Here is a 25,052-nt window from a genome sequence, read left to right on the forward strand (position 1 = left end):
CAGCTCAGCTGGATTAAAGTCACTCAGGAGCCACAAAATCTACTTTATCTTCACCTTAAAGACTACAAAGTGGATACCATTTTTTAAACAAGAATTATATAAACAGGTAGTTTTTTAAAAATTAGTACTGTGCCTGTGATGTCTTAGTTTTATATTTTAAATAAATTTTCAAATATTAAAAAAAAAGTGTGGAATTCAGAAGATGTTTTCAAAACTCTAAAAAATGAGTTAAATTTAAATAACTTGTAAATATTAAAAAAAAAAAAAAACAAACAGAAAATTGCAGTTTTTTAAACAAATGGAAACTTATAAATTTGCAACAGTTTCTAAACTTTGCAACAGTTTCTAAACTTTGCAAAGAATAAAAAAATAATTTTGAAAAATAAAAAAAAGGATATTGAAAAAAAAGTTCCATATAAAAATATTTTTTAATTTAATTAACATAATAAAAAATATGAAATTCCAAAACTTAAAAAAAAATTGATAGTTTTGAAAAAATAAAAAAAGAATTTTCAAATATTTAAAAAAAAATAAAAGAAAAAGAAAATAAAATATTTTTTTTAATTAGCAAAGATTTTTAAGAAAATAAGATATAATAATAATATTAATAATATTAATAATATATAATAATATTTTTAAATACTTAAAAAAATGCAATTTAAAATATATTTTTATTAAATATGAATAAAATTATTAAAAAAAGGATCATTCTTAACTGCAAAAATTAATTTTAAAAATAGGATCTAAAAAAAATGAATATTTTAAAGAATTTGTAACAACTTTCAACAATTTGGAATGTCAAAAATTTGCAAAATTCAAAAAAAGAAGTTGCAAAAATGTAAAATCTTTGAATGAACACATACCCTTGATAACATACTCAGACAATGTTGCTCAGCTCATTATTTTTTGTTTGCTTATGTCAGTTAAATCTATCCACACGGATTAAAAAGACAGATGTGATGAAGATTTACTTCAACTTAACGTTAAAGCATGATTTTATTTAGTTTCAGTGTCTTTAATCATCAATCCCCTCTGTAAGAAAAATAAAAATTCTTTATTTTGATAATATTTTTTAAAGCTAAAAGGAGCCACTGCAGAGGAGTCAAAGAGCGTTGTATAAGCTGATAGGGGAAGAACACACAGTTATGTTTACATGTTACTGTTTCCTTTTCATGTTTTCATTTTTTAATGTAAATTTACTGATCTGAAAATCAGAGGAGGCGTTTGACCTTCACTTCACTTCCACCAGAGCCCGTCTGACTTTAAACACTCGTATCAGAATCTGTGAGTCGATCTGCAGCCATCTGACCTCCCCTCTGCCTCCCAACGCTCCTCCTCTCCTCCTCGTCTGCTTTCACGCCCTGCCTGGAGTGAAGCATAATTGCATTTTGCGGACTGATTTCCATACTAAATATGAATCCCCTTCCATCTGCAGAGGAGCCAGCAGCTCTGGCTCAGCATCGTTCTGGTTATCACCGTGCAACAGGCCCCCCCCACTCTCACTGTACTGTCACCCACAGTTCGGCTGGATACAACTTCCTGCTCCGCTCATATCCTTAAATGAGACGATCATTTTGTTTTCTAGTTTTACCAGAGGAAATCAGAGCGATGGTTTCTGCTTCTTCGTTATCTCCAGCATGTTTCTCCAGCTGTATCTTTAGCTTATTAGCTGTTAGAGCGACAGTATCCTCCACTGCTCCCCTGCTGCGTGGACATATAATGAGTCTACAGCAGCAGGATAATGAATGATGGTCATTGTACTCTAATGGTGGGTTGTGCTGCCTACAGGCCTCCTGTTGAGGACCTGCCAATTGTCTCAGGCTGTAATTGTGAGAGCGCCATACATGACGGCTGTTGGCATCAGCAGCTGTAACCTCTGTGTCCTCCTGGAGACTCATTTTCATCAGGTAACATGTTGTATTCATGCTGGAGGAAGTCACCTGATGAGCTGTATACAACCATTTAAAGGATCCCTGCTGTGAGAGGCTGGTCAGCTGATCACTCAGGGCTAATTAGAGACTGAAGGACAGGCCTGGAAGTAATGGATTACAAATACTCAAGTTACTGTACTGTAGTTTACATCATGTAATCTACTTCATTACCTTTAAAACCATAAGTTACCACTGAGTACACCATCCATCTGAATCAGTATTACCATATTGGAGCCAATAAATCAAACCCATGCCATTGGAGCATTGGGCAAATGGTGATGAGGTCACTGATTACGACTGGCGCTTTTTTCTAGCCGAAACACTGCATGTGTGCATGCATCATCAATATTTTATTTATTTATTTATTTTACAGATATAAAGATTACAGAATGTAGAACATGTAGAGAAATAGATTTTTTTGCAATGATCCAAAGTTTGTTTACACTTGTGACTTAATACAGCCATATATCGGCAAAGTTAAATCTAGTTTAGCATTCAGTGAAAGGATGCTTAACAATCAAAAATGAGCTCAGATTAGATCAGTGGTGGTGGGAAATCAGGCTCGCAGGTCTCAGGATCCCATCTCTGTTTTTTGCAGATGACCAGCATCTCCAAGTCTGAGGCGATGGTTCTAGTCAGAAAAGGGTAGAGTGCCCACTCAAAGTTAGGAGAGAGTTTTTGCCCCAAGTGAAGAAGTTCAGGTATCTCGGGGTCTTGTTCATGAGTGAGAGGAAAACGAAGCGAGAGATTGACAGATGGATCGGGGCAGCGTCAGTGGAGACACTATACTGGTCTGTTGTGGTGAAGCGAGAGCTGAGCCAGAATACGAAGCTCTCCATTTACCGCTCAATCGATGTTCCGATCCTCACCGATGGCCTCGAGCTGTGGGTAGTGACCAGAGAACAATATCTGGCTGATCATTTTAAACAAAGCGGGGGTGTCAGAGGGCTGTGTCGGATGAAAACGACTTACCATAAGTCCAAAAGTCTCTGAAGTTGTAGCATTGCTCTCTGTGTCTCATTGTGCTGACTCTGATGAGATCACACTTTATGTAAACATACACTTCATGATGACGGAGGCGGGACATGCGCGTGTGTGATACCCGTTAAAGTCTGGTTCACATAGGGGTAGTGTGACAGCTGGCCGTGCTCTCCGGCTGGGGAATGGCGCTGCGGGGGGCAGTCGTGCTTGAGCACGGCACAGTTCGGATGGCCAGTGTGACTGGGTCCTAAGGCCCTGTTAACACAACAACGTTTCAACTGAAAACGCTAAAGCGCAGTAAAAAAAATATGTTAACACGAAAACGCTGAGGGACTGAAAACGCTGTAGGCCTGTAGGTGGTGCTATAACTGTCATTTTTGGGAGATCTCCACCGAAGTAGAGTTGGGCTGATCATCTGGTGTGTTGGTGAATACTAAGAGCAGAAGCAAAACATGGTACACCGCGACGATTGTAACAATGTTTCAGAAAAATCCCACTCTGGAAGCCGTTTTCAAAAGTTTTGGTTTTAGGTCGACAGAAATGCTGCGAGGCTGAGACGCAACAAAACTTTGGCATTTCACCCTAAAACTGTTGTGTTAACGGTCCCTGTGTCTCTCAGCTGACCTGGGAGCGCCTTAGTGTCCCCTCAGAGGAGCTGGTGGAAGTGGCCACTGGTCTTCACTTTGACCCGGACCCGGATAACGGTGGACGATGAGATTGTTTTCCGGGTTGAATCAGTTTTTAAAAATCTGTTCTGATCTCTACAGAGGAAATATCAAAGATCGAGCTGCACCATGACATCACACTGACATCACTCTGACATCATCAAATCAAATCAGTTTGAATATCTGCAATTGAGAATGTAATAAATCATCTCTCGTTTAAAAAGTAATTTGAAGGAGTACTCTGTACTTTTACTTGGTTCTGGTTCCAGCTCTGCCTCCTCGCCGTCAAACAGCAGCATTAGGATCGTTTTCATCCTAAGCTGCTATTAGGGAACTTATCAAGACTTGGTCCCGCTGGCCTGCAGCGCCTTCACACCTCCTGCTCACTGAGCAAACCTGCAGTCCACGATAACACACTCCAACACACACACACACACACACACACACACACACACACACACACACACACCTCATTTCAGCACAGCAGCTTCTCTGAACACAGATTTGCTTTTCAGGAGAGAAAACACTTCAGCAGCTCCTTTTGTGATGTCGACTGAGCTGCAATCAACCCTGCAGGCAGACCCACTCACACTCAGCGCAAATCAAAAGCACTTATACATTATTTAAGTTTCTTATCGGCTGTAAACGCGCGGCGGCTGCTCCGTCATTTCTCTGGTGGCGAACAAGCGATCACCAGTTGTTTTTATGCGTTTCACAGCTTTGATGATAACGCTTCAGATGCTGCTCGGGAAAAAAAAGACAGAGAAAGAGGAGCACTTATTGCAGATTCATTATGGATTCAGAGCTGTTTCACCTCCTCATTTGCATCAGCTTGAGTACATTCCCGTGAAACCATCTGCTTAATGCTTCCTGGCGTCCATCTTTTAACGCCGTGTCACACATATTGGAAAGCAAAGCCTGGCAGAGTGTTAAACTAAACCAAATAAAAGCTGTTTCAGTTTGCTGATACACATCTTTTTAGTCATCAGGAGTTTTCTGTTTGTCAACAGCTTTGTGCGTGCTGGTGTTTATGGAGGAGTCACAGTGATGAGCCTCTTCCTGATGATCTGAAACAAAGTTTCCTCTTCACTGCGGCGTGATTCACACAGCGTGAGCAGTCGTAGATCTAATTGTTATGGAGAAACATTCAGCAGCAGAATGTGATGATCTCCTCTCTCTGGCTGGGTGTCCTTCAGCTGCTGCTGCAGAAAAAGACAGGGACGTAAAGATGGCGAGCTGATTTTTAAAGTCACAGTAACTCACAGGCCGTCGATCCTCTCCTCCCAAAGCGTCGGTTTAACGTTGAAGGAGATGTGTTTTATCGGCTCTTCTGCAGTGAGATAGAGACATCTTTCAGAAAAGTTTAGAAGATGGTTTAAAACGTCTGTAGGAACCCTAACGTGAGTGTTTCCTCCCTCAGATGAGCAGCAAGCGCTCCAGCAGTTTCAGACGAGCCATCGCCAATGGCCGCCGCACGCTGCAGAGGGAGATCCTGCTGGACGAGACGGGGCTGGGTCTGTACAAACGCTTTGTCCGCTATGTGGCCTATGAGATCCTGCCCTGTGAGACGGACAGGCGCTGGTACTTCCACCAGAACCGCCTGTGTCCCCCACCCGTGTTCATCGCCGTCGTCACCATCGTACAGGTGAGGTTCAGACTGTGGCTGTGAAGGTCGAGGAGAAAGAATTACAGGTAGTGAAGTGGAAATCTGTAGTCAGGATGATTTCCACCTCGTTTATAAAAAAAACTGCACATAAACAACCTGCTGCTTCTCATGGAGAGAGTTTGGTCAGACCAAGGGTCTTCAACCTGCGGCTCTGGAGCCTCGTGCGGCCCTTTGACTCCTTTGGATTTATTTAACTGCCAATGTCTGATCTTAATATACATGCTCGATATGTGGCAAGACATTAGCGAACAACTAAAAATTGAGCAACATTATCAACATTTGTTAACAAATTCAAGTGTTCCTTTAAAAAATTCAAATTTTGGCCAGTTTTTATTGCTTTTAATTTTTGCAAATTTTTGTCATTTCATAATTGTTTGAAATTGTTGCTTATTTTTGAACATTTTTTGATTTTTGCATTTTTTATAACATTGTTTTTTTTTGCAAATTAAAAAACTTTCCATCTTTTTTAACTTATTTTTTTGCAAATTGAATTTATTTTTTATTGCAAATTTTAAATTTCCCTTTTTTTTATTTCCAAATTATTTAAAATTCTTGTTTTTTATTTTTTCAAAGTTTGGGATTTTTTTTTTTTTATTTTATTCTATTTTTTTGTATTTTTTAATTGCAAAATGTTTACAAATATTTTCAAATCTAATAAAACAAAACATGTTCAGTTTGATAAATTAGAAAACTTCTCGTTTAGATAATTATTCATTAGATTTTAACTTTGTATAAAATTTTATCCACTAAAAATTATGAGTTAAGCAACATTATAAGTACATGTGATCAAATTTGAGTATTTGTCCTTAAGTTTTCTTTTTTTTTTTTTTTTAAATTTATAAAAAATCAAGAATTAAATTTCTACATTTTTTAAATGAACTTATGGGGAAAAATTTTCTATCAACCACTTTTTAGAAAAATGAAAAAATTGACATTTTATTTTTTTTAAGAAGTAAAAAACCATAACTTCACCTGTCAAATTGCATAAATTCAGAAAACTTCTTTGTTTAGATAATAATTAACTAAATTTTCCATATAGCATATTGAATTTTATACACTTTATTGTCTTTATCAGTCATATGACAGATTCCTAAATTGACAAGATTTTTTTTATTCTTTTTTGTTTTTGTTTGTTTTGTTTTCTTGGAGTCATTTGGAATATTAGTCCCAAATTATCATTTGAAATGATAAAGACATTTTGTAAACATTTGACTTACTGTGTTAATTATTCTTATGTTTTATTATCTTATTCATGTTTTGTTTTGTTAAAAAAAAAAAAAAAACTTAAAACAAGATAAACTGTTTTAAAGATGCACTGAAAAGTAATATAATAACAGCATTTCAAAAAAGAGAATTAAAAAAATACTGAACATAAAAGCAGAGCTCATTACTGCAAAATGTCAGTTTGTTTAATAAAATATAGTTTTGTGTCTTGACCTTCAGGGCCACCATAGATTTCATTTTAAACCACTACTTTTTGGGGTTTTTGTACTCTTCAGTTCTGCATTGTTTTTCTGTTTCTCTGAGATTTTGTCCTCCTTAACCCCTCGCTCTGACTCCAGACTGTCAGCTGAGTCATGGTCTCGGACTCCCTGAAAGACTTTCTGCCTTTGTTCACACACTCCACCACGAGCTGCATGTGAGCTGCTTTCCACTCTGGGCGTCGGGGGCTTAGCGGTTGCATTTAAAGCCGCTCATCTGAGCTGAACCTCTCCGCCACCCTGCGTGCAGCAATTTCTTTTTCAAACACTGTATTAAAACTTTGAAACCAGGTCAGCGAGCACCCGGCCGCCACACGAGCGCTAAATGACCCATTATGCTCAGGAAAAAGAGAGAGCCACCAACACAAACGCCCTCACAGGCCAACACTGAACGGTCGGGGATTAAGCTGCAAAAATAACCTCCAGGCGTTAACAAAACTTCAACCTTTTCGCCTGAAATCATCATAATTGTGCAGCGTGAAAGCCCAGGGCCTTGGTAATGCCGCCAAACGGCCGTGAATGGTCTGTGATGACAATGAAGGAGTGATAATAACGGTTCACATCCATTTCAATTCACAGAGACAATGAGTCATTTATTCTGAAAAGAAACTAATGGAATTGAACCAGATGTGGCGTTTTTCTTTCTGCAGGCGGTAATTGTCTCCTCGAGTCTAATAAGCATCAGCTGAGGAAACAGAAAGAGAAGAAAACGTCACGCGTCTTTTCTGCAGCACAATGGGTTTTGTTTAGCAGCACGATTTCCAGCTTTGTAGCCGCAGCGAGCAGAGAGCAGCAGAGAGCGCCTGAGACGGGGACGTCAGCAGGATGTGACAGTTTCATTTGTGTGTGTGTGTGTGTGTGTGTGTGTGTGTGTGTGTGTGTGTGTGTGTGTGTGTGTGTGTGTGTGTGTGTGTGTGTGTGTGTGTGTGTGTGTGTTTGTGTGTGTGTGTGTGTTGCAGATTATCGTGTTCATGTGCTACGGCATCATGCTGAACAAGTGGGTTCTGCAGACCTATCAGCCGGACTTCATGAAGAGCCCCTTGGTCTACCATCCAGGCCACCGAGCACAAGTGTGGCGCTTCTTCAGCTACATGTTCATGCATGTTGGGTACGTTTGAGGGTCTCCAACAACACGGACAGGATTCAGTTTTTTGTTTTTTTGTTGCAGATAACCTTGTTTTTAATCCTTTTTATTGATTATCTTTGGCAAGCAAAACATGTAGCAAAAATTCAGTTCGTACACATTTCTTCGAGGGGTGGTAAGTGTAAAACAGGAGAAGAGAAAGAGGCATATACTTCTTTTAATGGTTATAAAGTGCCTAAAACATAACCCCAACCCCAACCCACCAATACACACACTTACACAAACACACACACACACACACATTCCCCTCCCCTTGCAATTGTCTCAACCTTACAAACATAGACAAGTAAGTCAAAAGTGCTCAAAAATGAAAGAAGGTATATCAGACGCAAACATGATAAATGACAAAGCATCAGTAATAATTGTAAATAAATAAATAGATAGATAAATGAAAAAATAAAAATTATAAAAGAAAAAATTCAAAAATATATATATTACAAAATGAATAAGTGCAAAAAAATAATGGAAATAAATTTATAAAACTAATTGTTTAAAAAAAAATAATTCCTAAATAAATTAATTAAAAAATATGAAATTAATTAACTAATGAAAAAATAGAAATAAAAAAATGAATGACTAAATAAATAACAGAAAAAAAATAAAATGAGTTGGATTAAAAATAATATATAATTTATATATAATAAATACAAAATGAATCAATGTAACAAATTGTGAAAATAAAATATAAAATGAATAACTGAAAAAACAAATATTACAAAATAAATAAGTTTAAAAATTAAACATAATAAAATTAATAAATGAAAAGAAAATTAATAAAAGAATGACAAAATAAATAAACAAATGAAAAAAAAAAAATTATATAAAAAATAATATATTACAAAATGAATAAATGTAAAAATAACAAAAATAAAGCAATTAAATAAATGATTTAAAAAAACAAATATTACAAAATAAATTATAAAAAAAAACTTCAAAATACTGAAATTAATAAGTAAAAAAATAAAATTATTTAATTAAAACAAATAATTAATAGATTAATTCAATAAAGTAATTAATGAATTAATTAAAACATAAATACAAGAAATAAATTTAATCATAAAAAATAAATAACAATTAAACTAAAAAAAAAAAAAAAGAGCGCTTGATAGATAAAAAATCAGTAAGTGAATGAAAACAAATGAGCATCGGTAGTATCTGAAGGATCAGGGATATTGCTTTGAGGTATTAGATCAAGGCTGTCCACACAGATTAGCAGGTAATTATTTTTGCTCAGGGTGTATGAAAATGTCAAATCCTGTCCCTGAGTTTTTTGTTCTCTCCTCCCTCCTCAGTTTAGAGCAGCTGGGGTTCAACGCTTTGCTGCAGCTGATGATCGGAGTTCCTCTGGAGATGGTCCACGGCATCTTACGGATCAGTCTGCTCTACATGGCAGGAGTGCTGGCCGGTGAGCGTCTTTAAAAACTCAGTCACTAACATAAAGAGATGGTGTGTGTGTCAGAGTGAAAGTGAACGCCGACATCTTCTGTTTGACCGTCTGAAAGACTTTGTTCTACATTTTAAGATCTGTAAACCGGCTCCTTCACCTTCACTGACCCTGCCTAACTAACTATCTTGTCATCACGCTGACATCCATATGCGGCCCGTTTGATTGCTTGAACAAATCCGACCCGGCTGGTGGCCCAGACCTTTGAAAAGATCCAAGTCACCCATCCGAAAGCAGCGGAGTGACTCACGGCGCCCTGAGGTCGGGCTGCGGCGCTCCGGCTTTTGTTGATGAGAAACCTCATTAACTTTCATCCTCGTCCTCGGCCAGTTTGGAGATTGGAAAATATAAATCCACACTGATGGCTGGAAGTGGGTTTTCACTGCAGGTTTTTGCTGTTGATGCATATTTTTGGAACTCGTATCAACGCTCCAGTTTAAACCTCTCTTTCCCTTTCATCTTTACTGACGACAATTACCGTCCTGGATCTGACAAATCTCCTGCTAACCATTATTTGATAACAGTCCAGCCTGATTAAATCTCAGTTAGTTTCATCAGTTTCGGCCTCAATAGTCCAAAAATTACTTCTCACAAACTTGCATGCACACACACTCTCAGCTGTGATTTATCTCTGCATGATGATGACATAAAAAGCTGAAAAAGTGGGATGCTCGTGCAGGTTTCTCTCCTGGGATGAGCTCTAAGTGCAGTTTGAGGAGCTGTTTGGAGAAAGTCAGAGAGGGTGGTTGTTTTCGTTCCCCAGTCAAACAGGAAAGTGACACGATGGTGATCACATACTGAATTTACGAGTGTGTCCGTCTGGAATCAAATCTAAATTCCCCTGCAGTAAATAATCCGGTCTGTGTGGAAGAGATGAGGGATGGAGGGAGGAATCAGCTGGCCTCTGTAAACACTGAAGAGGAGTCGAGCTCTCACGGTCACAGGATGATGAATGGCTGTTGTGCGAACAATAACTCCACCTCCTGATTCTGGGGCTGAAATTGGAGCCGTGCTCTGGTGATTCATTGGACAGAGATCCATTAGGAAGCAGCTGGAGAAGTTCACCCCGACTCTTTATGTGGGTGATTCTGTGTGTGGGGAGTTTTTGAGGAGTCAGTGAGGGTTAACGGCGAGAGGTGAGCCTGCTCGCTGGGAAGCAAAAACAACACTTCATCGCTCAGGTAAAAGGGCAGAGTGAGGATGCTGCATGGTCACAGAAAAATGAAATACACTCACCAGTCCAACTGCTCGTTAACGCAAATTTCTAATCAGCCAATCACATGGCAGCAACTCAACGCATTTATTCATGTAGACATGGTGAAGACGATCTGCTGCAGTTCAAAGCGAGCATCAGAATGGAGAAGAAAGGTGATTTAAGGGACTTTGAACGTGGCATGGTTGTTGGTCTGAGTATTTCAGAAACTGCTGATCTACTGGGATTTTAACCCACAACCATCTCTAGGGTTTACAGAGAATGGTCCCTGTAGAAGCTCATAACGTAATAAATTTGGCCTTTTTAAAATGTAATAGGCCCATAACGTAATAACTGACCAATAACGTAATAACTTATTATGTTATTGGCCGAATGCAAAAAAAAACCTTTGAAAATGTGATAACTGAGCCGATAACATAATAACCAGCCAAGAGTGTAATACATTTGCCCTTTTTGACAATGTTATAGGCAAATAACATGACAAATGACTGTAATAGCGTTTAGCATATCAGCTCCAGAGCGCCACCCAGGGGCTCAAATCTCCAGCCCATCCAGCTACTTTGAACTACGGGCATGAAATGTTTTGGGCATAACTATCATGCCTAGAGCCATGAGTTTTCAGTGAGTCACATTTTGCTGCACATGTAGCAGCTAGGGCATGCTCTGATTAGCAAGCGTCAGGTGAGGGCTCGCTCGTCGCTGCTTGCAGCTTTAATTTGAATTAGATATTTCTTTTGAATCTTTTAACGTAAGAAAAGGGAACAGTAATCCTCATTATTTTTGTGCTCAGGTTAAATATGTTCAGTTCTATTGTTCTATTCTTCAGTTCAGGATCTAAAGTTGTTGAGACCAGAACTCAATTTTGTTATTTATTGTTTAATTTTATCTTGAAGGACACAAGCCATAACATTGATCTATAGTAGATCTAAGGAACAACTGTTACAGAGTTTTAATAAAGATTGCATTTTTCATGACAAAAATGAGTACTTTTTTGAGGCACTAACTGATATGCTAAACGCTATTACAGTCAGTTGTCATGTTATTTGCCTATAACATTGTCAAAAAGGGCAAATGTATTACACTCTTGGCTGGTTATTATGCTATCGGCTCAGTTATTACATTTTCAAAGTTTTTTTTTTTTTTTTTTGCATCAGGCCCATGACGTAATAAGCTATTACATTATTGGTCTGTTATTACGTTATGGGCCTATTACATTTTAAAAAGGCCAAATTAATTATGTTATGGATCGTTATAACGTTATGGGCTTCTACAGTCCCAAAAAGAGAAAATATCCAGTGAGCAGCAGTTCTGTGGGACAAAATGCCTTGTTGATGCCAGAGGTCAGAGGAGAATGGACAGACTGGTTGGAGCTGATAGAAAGGCAACAGTAACTCAAATAACCACTGGTTACAACCGAGGTCTGCAGAAGAGCATCTCTGAACACACAACACGTCCAACCTTGAGGCAGATGGGCTACAGCAGCAGAAGACCACACCGGGTGACCCTCCTGTCAGCTAAGAACAGGAAACTGAGGCTACAATTCACACAGCAACACCAAAACTGGACAATAGAAGATTGGAAAAACGTTGCCTGGTCTGATGAGTCTGGATTTCTGCTCCACATTCAGATGGTAGGGTCAGAATTTGGCCTCAACAACATGAAAGCATGGATCCATCCTGCCTTGTATCAATGGTTCAGGCTGCTGCTGCTGGTGTAATGGTGTGGGGGATATTTTCTTGGCTCACTTTGGGCCCCTTAGTACCAACTGAGCATGGTTTAAAGTCCACAGAAGAAAAAAGAAAAAAAAGAGAAAAGAGAAAAAAAGGGAAAAAAAGGAAGAAAGAAGAAAAAAGGAAAAAGAAAAAAGAAGAAGAAAGAAAAAAAAGGGAAAAAAAGAAAAAAAGAAGAAAAAAAGGAAAAAGAAAAAAGAAAAACAAGAAAAATGGAAAAAAGGGAAAAAAATAAAAAAGGAAAAAAAAAGAAGAAAAAAAGAAAAACAAGAAAAGAGGGGGAAAAAATAAAAAAGAAAGAAAGAAAAAAAAGAAGAAAAAAGGGGGAAAAAGAAAAAAGAAGAAAAAAAAAGGAAAATCAAAAAAGGAAAAAAAGGAAGAAAAAAAAAAGAAGAAGAAAAGAAAAAAAAAGGCCACAGCCTCTCTGAGTATTGTTGCTGACCATGTCCATCCCTTTATGAGCACAGTGTACCCATCTTCTGATGGCTACTTCCAGCAGGATAACGCTCCATGTCATAAAGCTGGAATCATCTCAGACTGCTTTCTTCAACATGACAATGAGTTCCCTGTACTCAAATGTCCTCCACAGTCCCCAGATCTCAATCCAATAGAGCAGCTTTGGGATGTGGTGGAACGGGAGATTCTCATCATGGATGTTCAGACGACAAATCTGCAGCAACTGTGTGATGCTATCATGTCAATATGGAGCAAGGTGTAACTGTCATGGAGGGCACGTGTGTGAGCTCATGTCTGTTGGTTTCACTGTTCTGCAGCCAACAAAGGAACATGCATCAGTAGAAAGCCGTCAGTGTTGTGCCTTTCTTCTCCCACTGATCTACAAAACCAGTGTGTGTATTAGTGTGTGTGTAACCCTGTAATCTCTGGTGGATGTAAGTCATCGCCCCGTGCTTTGGATCACTTAGTGAAATCCTCCTCCCTCCTTGTTTGGTTGCCTATGGCTGTCTCATGTTTATATTCATGCCGTCTTTTTCCAGCTCACTAGTTCAATCATGTCGGCTGTTTGCTATCAGCTCTCACAGGCGTGTTGTTCGTTATTTCTGCGTGGCGGCGGCGCTTTCAGGTTGTAGCCAAACTCAGTGGGAGCATTTACGGAAGCGGCGTGCTGCAGGTGTCGTGTCTTTATGTTCGTGCCTTGAAATTTTGTGCCTCTGGGCTTAAATACAAAGCAAAGAGAAAGACTTTTATTCCTTTTGAAGGTGATTCAAATGCTGTGAGAGTGTAAAAACGCTCCTCACTGGTTTACGTATATGAAGATAAGTCTTATAAATGACATGAAATAGCTTCACGTTACTTGTGATTTCAATCAGAGGAGGTGACGGGGTGTTGTGAAGGCGTCTGTGAACCTTGAAAATGCCTCATTTGTAACCAGGGGGCCTGTGTTTAGTGCACTGAAGAGGAAGTGTGACATTGCACACAGCGTCCTCGGATCAGCGCTGACAAAAGGAGCAATTCTGTAATTATTTCCTGACAGCACTTTTCAGACCACCAAGGTCCTTGTCCTTGCTCACTTTGCATCAAGTTAGTAATTTTCTAAGATCTGCAGTATGAGACGTAGCACAAGAGCTCCACTTTGATGAGCAACATTTCAGCCTACCTTCACTTTCTACTAATGGCAGCACACTGCAAAAAACGAAATCTTATCAACTTGTTATTGCCTTATTTTCAGTAGAAAATATCTTTTTAGACTTAATATGAGCCACATTCACCTGACCAGTCCAGAAAAATGTCTCATTTAAGTTCTTTAAATGGTCTAAATTGCTGGAACATGGAACAAGAGACAAGTTTCTCTAGTTTCAGGAAAATTGTCCTTGTCTCGTTGGCAGGTAATTTTTTTTTTTTACTTGTGTCAAGGTTTCACCCCTTTCTGACTCTCTCAGAGGTATCACACTTGAGGTGATTTTCCCTGCTTAGTCACATGACCAGCTGCACTGAACTGTCAATCAGTGAGTGACATCATCACCAACTGCTGCCCTCTCAGGAGTGAAATTGACCAAAGTTTTTGAAACGTCTCCTCACAGATGCCGCAATTTTGACCAAATCTCTTTGAAAAAGAATTACTTTTGTAGTAAATTTTGTCAGGAATCCATCCATGTCATTTTTAAAGCTGTACCACTTTTACTTTTAAGCCCAGAGGCCCAAATGCTGCAGCTTGTGTCGAGCTGGATCCTCCTCTCCCATTCATTCTAATAGGGCTAGCTGAAAGGGCTTTTTTGGGGTTCACCAACTTTGAGGGCTTGTCATTCGAAAACCGTTTGAGATACAAGAAATTCATACATAGGATTTGTAAAGCAGGGCTCACTCTGTCATCTTAGTGAATTTCAAGCTGATACCATTTATGGCCAAGGAGAAGATCACTTTTGTTTCTGGCCCAAAATTTGGTCAATTTTATTTTGAAAGGCAAATTGCCGGCTTCCTGTTTGAGATAGGTCAGGGGTGTATGCATAAAATCTGTGCATCTTAATGAGACCCACATTTTCATTTTGGTTTGATCTCTCTACAACATTCCTATGGCCCATGAGAACCATTTTGGTGAGTTTAGGGGGTCAAAATAGGGCTCAAAGACTGGACAGAATACTAATAAGAAAGAAACGGCGAGGAGCTAGATGGTGTGCTCTCCCTTAAAAAGGCAAAAAAACTTGATAAGATTTCAGGTTTTTGCAGTGCAGATCCTCCTTTTATCCACTTTCCTCTCCTGGGCCACTCTCCCTCGGGCTAACAGCTCCTACATGTGCTTTGGGACATCGACAGGTGCCTCAATACCTTGTTTCTCCCTTAGAGCCCTGTGTGAGCCTCAGGGTGTCTACCCCCCCGTATAACTCAGACAAGTCAAGTCATAAAGCAGCTTCTTGTGACAGGAAGCTGCAGCTCGCTGCCACATCATGTGACGCTGCCATCAGTGTGTTAGTGCTGACATACTGTACAACACCGCCTGTCAAACATGACTCCACAGTTTGAGGTGACGATACAAAGAGCTAAGGTAAATGTCAACAGATTCAGATACAGTCAGTGTAAGATTCACAGCAGGTTGTGGAGTGAAAGTCGGAAAAGAGCACGACAGAAATCAGATTATTTGCTCATTTGGGGAAACAGCAGTGTTACTGAGTCTGCCCCCTTTTGTTTTGGATGATCTGTGTCATCCAGCGCTTTCTTTTCTGCTCCCTGTTGTTCAAAAATTGTCTTTTTCTCAAATGTCTTAATAGCACGTCTCTCATTTGGATTATTTATTTCCGAGCACTTACTTAGGATGGTCACTGAGCTGAATCAAAGCATTTCATTTGCTGCACGCGTCTCCAGATGGGAATTAATAAAAACAAATCTAAGCAGGGTGCAATAAAACACAATAAAATCCAAATTCTGAAATTCTGAAGAGACAACATGATGAAGACAGGAGTGATGGTAAAAAGTAATGACCCAAATCATGTAATCATAAAACACTTCCAGGGGCCATCAGGCTTAATGAGCATGTTCACTTCTGAAACTGGAATAACACTTTGCTGTTAATTAGGGCTGTAATTGATGTTTCCTCTCATTATTGATCAATCTGACAACTGTTTTGCCTTTTTGTTTGAGCTAGACAAATTTCTTGTTTTCATTTCCTCAAATTAATTTCTTGCTGTTTATTTTGTAGCCGATTGTCCAAACTACCTCATGAATCCTTGTCTTGCTCATACCCAAGTTCTGCTCATTGGTCCAAAATCGTGATGTAAAGAAGCTGTAGTCTTTGAGCAGCTGGCTGAGGCTCAGATCTATCGGCTCACACCTCAGATATGGCCAAAAATTTAATATGTAATACAAAAGTTGCCTCCCAACATCCCAAAATGCACTCTTTAGCGCCACCTAGGCACACTAAAACGGCTCTCAATGGCAGTAGGGATGCTGTAGAGAGCTCAAACCAACATCAAAATGTTTGTCTCATTGAGAGTCACAAATTATATGCAGACACTCCTGACCTATCTCAAACAGGAAGCTGGTAATTTGCCTTTCAAAATAAAATAAGGCCATTTTTTGGGCCCGAAACAAAAATGATCTACTCCTAGGCCATAAATGGTATTGCCTTGAAATTCACTCAGATGAAAGATTGGCCCTTGCTTTACAAAATCCTTATAGGAATTTGTTGTTTTTCAATCAGTTTTTGAATGACAAGCCCTCAAAGTTAGTGATCCCTAGAGAAGCCCTTTCAGCTCCCCCTATTAAAATGAATGGGAGAGGAGGATCCAGCTCCACACAAGCTGCTACAGTTAGGCCTCCACACATGACATGGATTCCTGACAAAATTTACTACAAAAATATCCAACTTTTCGAGACATTTGGTCAAAATTGTGGCATCTATGAGAAGACACTTCTAAAACTTTGCTGAGTTTCACTCCTGAGAGGTCAGCACTTGGTGATGATGTGCAGCTAGGCATGCGATTGAGCAGGAGAAATAATACACCTCCTCAAATGTGATACCTCCAAGAGGGTCTGAAAGGGGAGAAACCACGAGGACCCATCCAATGCTGCATGCAGCTTTAATTAATGTCTTCACTCACTCCAGGGGGGGCGGTGTCAAACAAAGGGGCTCACAGCATGCTGCAGAAACAGATGGGCTTGCAATGATTCTCAAAAATATATCTGCCTGTACAGCAAAATCAGCAGAGACACTTGGTTCACAGGGGGCACCAACTGCAGTGTGAAGCAAATGTTCCTCATAAGAGTTTTAACCATGCATTAGCAAATTTCCAACAAGATATTTAAGCGTTTTCTTCAGTTTAACAGACAAGTATTCAAAGATACCTATAACTGCGCCGTATGCATTGAACCAACCTCAAAATGTTGAGAATGAATGTTGTGCTAAACCTCAGTTCAACAGGTCAACTAGTTTGTGATGGATTTATGGTTGATGCTTTCATCCCAGTAACAGACAGACACCCTGAGAGGTTTCATTGTGTCACAGACGAGAGGTGTAATGCTGTGTGTTTTGGCTGACCAACCTCTTCAGCCTCTGATGTAAATCATTGGGTAAGATTTATTTCCCGTTCTGTCCAGGAGCCGTGAACAGAACAACAGGATCTTCTGTTTTTACAGTAATGAGCTGGCTCGTCGTGTTCTGACGCCGTGGAGCAGGGGAGACATTTGGCCTGATGTTGTTTTCGGCCTGTTGGGAAATTGTAATGGAAATGTGATAAATGACTGCGCGTCAGTGAAACCTCATTGTTGGAAGCCGGTTAATGTTGTCATTACTTAAACGCAGCACGCCAACTTACATATAACGTCTAATCTTTTAGAAGCGGCTGAATGTTGTTGTGATTCGAGGTGGGGCGGCGGCAGTGTCAGCTTCCTGCAGACTCGCTCTAGTGTTGGTCCTAATTTAGCCTGATGATGATTGTTCCTGCGTTTCGAGCTAATAAAAGCCTGGCCCATCTCTTCAGGCTTATTTTTGTTTTACAGCAACATTTCACACTCCTGTCATAAAGATAATATCGCTTTATAAAAGCAGACTGCCCATTTGGAGGAAGTGTTTATGTAAGTTTATCAGCTGTCAGTCAAACAAATGGCTCAGAGTGTGGTAATCAGCTGTGGTGTATAAAGTACTTGAAACCTGTACTAGAGTGAAAGTTACAATATCTCACTTGAAATCAGCTCCTGTGAAAGTGAAAGTCAGCCACTAAAAAACACTTGAGTAAAAGTCTTAAAATAGCTCAAATTAAAAGTACTTAAAGGTCTCATATTGTGTAAAAATCACTTTATTAAGTCTTTCAGTGAAATGTGTGGGTCTTTGTCTTTCCTCCCAGCCCACAAAATGTGATATTTAATGACAAAACCTGTACTTAGTAGAGCTTGTGAATGTAAAATCATGACCTAAAATTAGATGTTTGGATTTTGGGGATTTGCTGACATCAGCGATTCCCTTTTTTGACCAATCAGGAGCAAGTCTGACCTGATTGGTCCACCGGAGCAGATACCCCCAAACCCCCTCCCTGCTGCTGGAAAGAAATCCCTCCAGCAGCGGGGAGGAGAATGCCAAAATTGAAGAGCCATCACTGCTCTGTTTTTGGCTGTAAACAGCCACATAGCTCCATGCTCAAGCTTCCCATCTCAGAAGAAGACAGACTAAGTGTCTAGAGTTCATTTATCAGGAAATGTTCCAGCTACACTCAGTAAAACTGTGCATGTGTGTGCTAGTCACTTCACGGCCGACTGCTTTTCCAACTTTGGACAGTTCAACAGAGGGCTGCTCGTGGCGCCGCTCTCAGTGACGTGGAAGAGCGGGGCGGTATCAGCGGTGGCTCATTTACATATGAAGGCCACGCCCACTAAATCAGAGCGTTCTGAACAGAGGGGCTATGAGAGCCTGGAAACAATGCTGCTGTGCTTGATTTATTGGCTTTTTGGACCAAAACGTGTTACTGACATTTCATGAAGACACCAATGATTCATATTAAACTGCAGAAAAGGAGCAGAATATGGGACCTCTAAGTATCAAAAGTAAAAGCAAAACGAAACAAAACAGAAATAGTTTTTTCTCTCTCAAGCATCAAAACACCACATGTTTTTCAGTTAGGTGTCTTTTAACTTTTCATATACCTGCTCAGTGGCACAATGTATTGTGGGTTAGTTGCCAGGTTACGGCAGGTGTTGCAGTCGGTATTTGTGATAATGTTGGAATTTTTGTAAGAACTTGTCAGTGTTAGAAAAAGATGTCCCAATCACTCGGCAGCTGCTTTCTTAGTGAATAAAGCTGTCCTACAGGATGAACCTTTAGTTTAGAAAAAAGTGAAGGTGGTGGCGTGGCTGTATCTCTACTATCGTTTCCTTCCTATGTGCAGCAGTGCGGACTCTCTGAGATGAGTCCCAGCTTGATATGAGGGCGTCAGTTATTTGCCAAAAACACCCAATCTCAATCGTCCATCCATGATGAGACGACTCTATCCACATTTTATTTTGTAGCGAGTAACGACAATGATAAGGTAAATGCAGTGAAGTAAAAGTGAAAGTTACAAAAAATATAGAAACTCAAGTAAAGTATAGACCCTCCCAAAATCTACATAAGTATGGTAAGTAAGTACTTTTGTATGCTGATGTTTGAAGCACCTATTCTGCAATTTATTCTCCATAAAAACCCAAAAGAAAAAGAAAACAGCTTTGGAAAGGTGTGATTCACTCTCTTTTCGGTCTGTGTGATCTGTTGGTTTATTCTCGTAACACAGAACCAAGCTGCAACAGAAACTCAGGGAAGCAGTGTGTTAAAAAGTATTTCACATATTGGAGGGACGTGTTTTTGAAACGAAATCGTGACTCAAGGTCCAAACAATATCGTTTGTTTTCAGAGCTTCTTCACTCCAATTCAGCTCACCTCCTCTGAGAAAACACTTTTATTTCCCTAAAGCCAGAGTAACACTCCTGAAAGAGGACCGCCAGCACCTGGTAAAAAGAAGTTGTCCTTATACTTTCATCACAAACCAATACAGTTTTCTAAGTAGCTCGGAAAAACAACTTTCAACAAAAGAGGAAAGAGTTTCCAAACATTATGGATGAGATCATTGTGCAGCGTGAGCCTCAGGGTTATTTTATTGATCCCAGCATTAAACTGTGTGGAAAAAAAAAACACCTGGGGGCTGAGCAAAGTTTGACAGAGAGGACATTATGTGATTGTTTTTGAAAAAGTACGTTTTCCCTCTCAGCAAGGTTGAGTCTCACCATCAGAACACATCAGCAGCATCAGCATCCAAACTCTGTTAATGAGGCAAAGATTGAGATAAAGAGACAAAGGAGGAGAGAGGACAATGAGGAAACAGAGGGCTGGGTAAATAACTCTCAGTGCTGTGGGGGTGTGAGTCAGTCTTTCGCTCTGACTCACGGTGAAAACGTTTGTGGAGTAAGCAGGATGGGTTTTTAGGGCAGTGAGGCTGAATACAAATCAGTTTTTATCTGGGGAATGTATAAAAAGAAGGACAATGGGTCTCTACCTCTCTTTGTTGTACAAAAGTAAAGCCAAAATACTGCCGATGCGATTGCTAACATCTTGTGCTGGCTGTGTGCGACGTAAAAATCCAAAAGAGTCGCTTTTATTAGCATTTAGCCCATTTAGGATTTAACTACTGAGCTTCAAAGGTCCCATATCCTGCTCTTTTTCTGCAGTTTAATCTGGATCATTGATGTCTTCATGAAATGGTAGTAACATGTTTTGGTCCAAAAAGCCAATAAATCAAGCACAGCAGCATTGTTTCCAGGCTCTCATAGCCCCTCTGTTCAGAACGCTCTGATTTAGTGGGCGTGGCCTTCATATGTAAATGAGCCACCGCTGATACCGCCCTGCTCTTCCACGTCACTGAGAGCGGCGCCATGAGCTCCAAGTGCACAATGTTAAGAAAACAGAGAAGCTCGTTTACCGTAACATTACAGGCTAAAACAACAGGCTAACTGCAGCTAAAGTTAGCATCCTGAAGCTAACACAGAGACAGGGGGGACACTGAGGAAAAGCTCTTCCATCTGCTCCACAGCACACAGCATTTAAAATACTCACATTTCCAGGGTCCCAGGTTTGTTGGAGGATGGTTGGTAATGCGCCTGGATTCAGGACCAGTCTATTGGCTAGCCCTCTGTTGGACTGTCCAAAGTTGGAAAAGCAGTCGGCCGTGAAGTGACTAGCACACACATGCACAGTTTTACTGAGTGTAGCTGGAACATTTCCTTGATAAATGAACTCTAGACACTTAGTCTGTCTTCTTCAGAGATGGGAAGCTTGAGCATGGAACTATGTGGCTGTTTACAGCCAAAAACAGAGCAGTGATGGCTCTTCAACTTTGGCATTCTGGGCAGGGAGGGTGTTCGGGGTATCTGCTCCTGTGGACCAATCAGGTCAGGCTTGCTCCTGATTGGTCCAAAAAGGGAATCGCTGACAGCAAATCCCCAAAATCCAAACATCTCGTTTTAGGTCAGGATTTTACATTCACAAGCTCTACTAAGAACAGGTTTGGTCATTAAATATCACATTTTGTGGGCTGGGAGGAAAGACAAAGACCCACAGATTTGTTAAGAAATTGAAAATAAACTGCACAGAAAATCCAGCTTCTTGAAGAGGATGCTAAACATTTCTTGTAACAAAAACATTTTTTTTTTATGTTTTAACTGTGTGATATAAGCTGCAGCCCACTAGTGGAGAAAACTAATTGTTTTGGCTTCACTTTTAGGGAGCTGTCATGTCGCCCCCTCTTCAAACTGTCCGCGCTGTAACACAGCATCATTCACAGCAACACAAGGTCAGACGCGTCCCCTTTCAGCCGACCTCAGCTCGGCGCCACCGAGTGTACACAAACAAACCCCGGCGCTGTTTGTTGTGCTGAAAAGTCTGGACCCGTTTCTCTGATGTACTCCCCTGGTGCCGAGCTGAACCGAGGACTCAGGGTGACCTTGGTGCGTTGCGGAGGCTGCCAGCGTGATTATGGTAATTCCCAACCCCCCTGAACACCCACCACACAGCCCACTCTTCCTCCTCTGTGACACCGAGCTCACTTCCTCTGCTACAGCCCCCCTGCTGCCCCGCTGATGGCGACACCGAGCACCAGATTTCTGCTGTTTGTGAGGAGCAGGTCGACTGTGTACGCTTGTTTATTTACATCTAGAGAGGAGCTAAAGAGACGAGTATTCCTCCCTGCTTTTAGCGTTAGCTGTTAGCTTCTCTGATAAAGAGGCCCTCACTTTCTCCATAGAATAGTTTCACAACCTTGAGCACAGGAAGTGATCTCATGCCTGTTTTCATCAGGGTGTTAGAAGAATTTTCCAACAATGAGCAGAGCTGAAAGGCAGTCGTGAGCGCTGACAGCTCGAGTCGTTACGAGAATTTTTGCAAAGAAATAATCTTCTACTAATTTTCCTGTGATTTTTGTGTTTTGTCTCTTTGTGTTTTTGCAGTTAGAGTCGTGCTAATGTGCTCACACACTCACGTCAGATCTGATTCGACGTTTCCTCTGCCGTGCCGAGCGCTCTCCTCTCAGCAGCTCCGAGGATGAGACTTGTGGAGATTATTGATTCTCTCTGACGCTCCCGGGGCTCTGGTGTAGCATAAATATTATCATATTTTTCTCCTCAAGTTGCAAATTTGCGAAAGGCAGAAAAGTGTTGGAATAAACAGAATCGATATTGATGGAAACCAAGGGCAAGGTGTGTTCACTTTGGCGGTTTTGGCTGGAATTGATGAACTGTCTCTGCTCCTTCAGACGCATTTGGCGCTGGTTTCCTGTTCCTCCTTTTTTACCTTGTTTCAGAAGACGCACAAAACCATCTCTCCTGACTGCAGTGAGGTTGCTGTCACTTTAGAGGCTCCCACCCAGCCTGACACTGCGGTTAAATTCAACTTTGCAGGCGTCTGTCTTTCCCTGCTCTGCTCCGCGCACCGGCAGATGGATGACGACGTTAGATTGGACGAGGACTGATTGCAAGTCACGCTGCTCCACTTTAAGGAAGGCATCAGCGACAGAGATGATATTTTTCTTATCTCCTTCTGTCTGGGTGACGCGGAGGAGTCCATCTCCTTCCCAGGTGGAAAATATCTTGAACAGAGCTCCCCCGCTCTGACAGCACTATTATGGTTTAAATGAGCCTTTGAAATAGACGCCACTCTATTAAACCACATTGGAAGCGATCAGCCTTTCAAATAGACGGAGAAGTAGACAAAGACTGAAAGACAGATGCTCCTTCTTTCTTTGAGTCACCTTGACATTAACTTGAAATCTGCAAATCTCCAAAAGCTTGAGCAGGAAGCCAAACGCTCTATGTTTTCCAGAGTGACTTCGGTGCCTTTGGTTTTCGACAGTTGTTCAGATAAAACGAGACGTTGCATAATGTGCTATAAGTAGTTTAAAGTGTCAGTGTTTGTGTTGGCTGCGTCCTTCTGGGGCACATTTAAAGACCAGCTGCGTCAGAGCAGCGCGTCAAAGGCCGTCTCCTTTCAAAGGCTGTTTTGTATGCAGCCAAAAAAAGGTGTCCTATTTTCTTCAGGCTGGGAAAGAAGCACCCACCCATCCAGCATGCTCAGTTTTTTCCAGTTCAAACAAACTGGCAAAAAAATAGATCAGTTTTAATTAAACTTAACTGTTAAAACAGGTGGGTGAATGTGTAAGGACAGGAAGATCAAGTGTTTTTGCCTTATTTTAAGTAAAAATGTCTTTTTAAGCACTTTTAATGCACAACAGTGGCACCACAAAGTGCTTGACAAAAGAAAACAAAAAAAAAGTTATAATAATAATCATAAGCAACCTGATTAACCCAAGTAAACACACACATCAGTGCACAAAGTGAACACAATTTAATTAAGATCCATGAAAATAACCTGATGCTATCAGACCCTAATGAAGAAACACTGAAGGTATAAGAAAATAAAACAACTAAATTAAAAGAAATAAATAAGATAAAACATTGAAAGACTACAGCTGTAAAAGAGAAAATGATGTGAAACTAAAACTTTATACAGATTTAAAAAGCTGAAAGAAGCAGTGCAGTAAATAAGAAGATAAATAAGATAAACAGATCAATATATATCAAATTTAAAGATTAAGATTATACGCCTTTTAGAAAAAAAGAAGATCCAAACTTATTTAGATGAATAGATAAATAAGTAAAAGTAAGTTATTTAAGTTATTTGTGGACAAAATGAGGTCTGAATTTCCTGTAACAAGTAAAAAAGAGACATTTTTTGGAAAATTTGCTTAAACTAGACTAATGTCTTAATACAAGAAACTTTTCATTTGTTCTGTTTGCTGATTATTTTTTTTAACTTGATATAAGCAAGTCAGAGCTCATTTTTGTTTTGAAATAACTTGAAACAAGACATTTTTTTTAGGGATATCCCAATCTCAATCCCTAGTGTCGGATCGGGACAATTTTGGCAATTTTTTAAAGTAGCGGTGATCAGGAATTCTAGCCAATCCTCTCAACCGATTATTCACGTTAGCCGTCATAAAGCTAAAATTGCAGCTGAATGCCAACATGTCAGTAAAACCGAGTGCTATAAGTGCGCCCAACCTTATAAAGTTGATGAGAGAAGGATTAAAATAAGGTACAGTGACAAAGAAGAGCCGCTACACTTTGCTTTATTACAGAGGACGTGCACAACCAGACACATTACAGTACCTATGGTAACTCTACAGGGACAAACAGTTCAAAGGGCAAAAATAAACAAACCGTAATGTCACACTGATGTCAAGTGAGGATGTGATGATGGTGAGATTAGTTTGACAGCTGAAGTTTGTCTGGTGTTTCTTCTGAGCCCCGCGACATGAGATTGATCCCTTACCATGGATGGTTCAGGTCGGTTAAAGTTGTAATCCAGATCATCAGAGTTGCGTTCAGGCAGCCTCTGATTTTAGCGTCTAGTATTACACGCATACAAGTTGTCCACCATTCAAGGTTCACTGAAAGCCGTAAGAAGCGCAGATTTTTTATTTTTCAACTAAATTTAGCCAGCAAACCGGTCATTTTCTGTAAATGTTTTGAGAAAACATGAAATTCAGATGTTGATGCAATTCTCCCGTCTTCTGTGTCATGTTAAGACATGTTTCCAGCTTTGTATGTGATACATTCAGGTACCCTTGAAAACTTGAGAATCTGACGATTACCCCAGTGTTTTCAGTTTTGGGATTGGACAAATGGCTTGTAAATACCAGTCATTTAAAAATAAGTGATATTTTGATCCCGCCGGCGGGTTTTTAACTTCAAAACTAGCTGGGTTAAGTTAAATGGACTTAATAAGCTTAAACTATAATTCTTATTCAGTATTGTTAACACACAAAACAAAAAAT

At 40.0% G+C, this 25,052-nt stretch overlaps 1 protein-coding gene across 2 annotated transcripts in view; it reads left to right on the forward strand.

The window, feature by feature from the left end:
- rhbdl1 (rhomboid, veinlet-like 1 (Drosophila)) overlaps positions 1 to 25,052 on the forward strand; it is a 64,861-nt gene that overhangs the window by 21,634 nt on the left and 18,175 nt on the right. For both annotated transcript variants that reach the window (XM_074662514.1, XM_074662515.1), the window contains exons 3-5: positions 4,998 to 5,222; positions 7,684 to 7,832; positions 9,161 to 9,273. In XM_074662514.1, the coding sequence (XP_074518615.1) occupies positions 4,998 to 5,222; positions 7,684 to 7,832; positions 9,161 to 9,273 (487 nt within the window). The remainder of the gene's footprint in view (positions 1 to 4,997; positions 5,223 to 7,683; positions 7,833 to 9,160; positions 9,274 to 25,052) is intronic.

This window comes from Halichoeres trimaculatus, unplaced genomic scaffold (assembly GCF_033239565.1).
Source record: "Halichoeres trimaculatus isolate MK-OKI-2021-1 unplaced genomic scaffold, fHalTri1.1 fHalTri1_scaffold_23, whole genome shotgun sequence".
Lineage (NCBI taxonomy): Eukaryota > Metazoa > Chordata > Actinopteri > Labriformes > Labridae > Halichoeres > Halichoeres trimaculatus.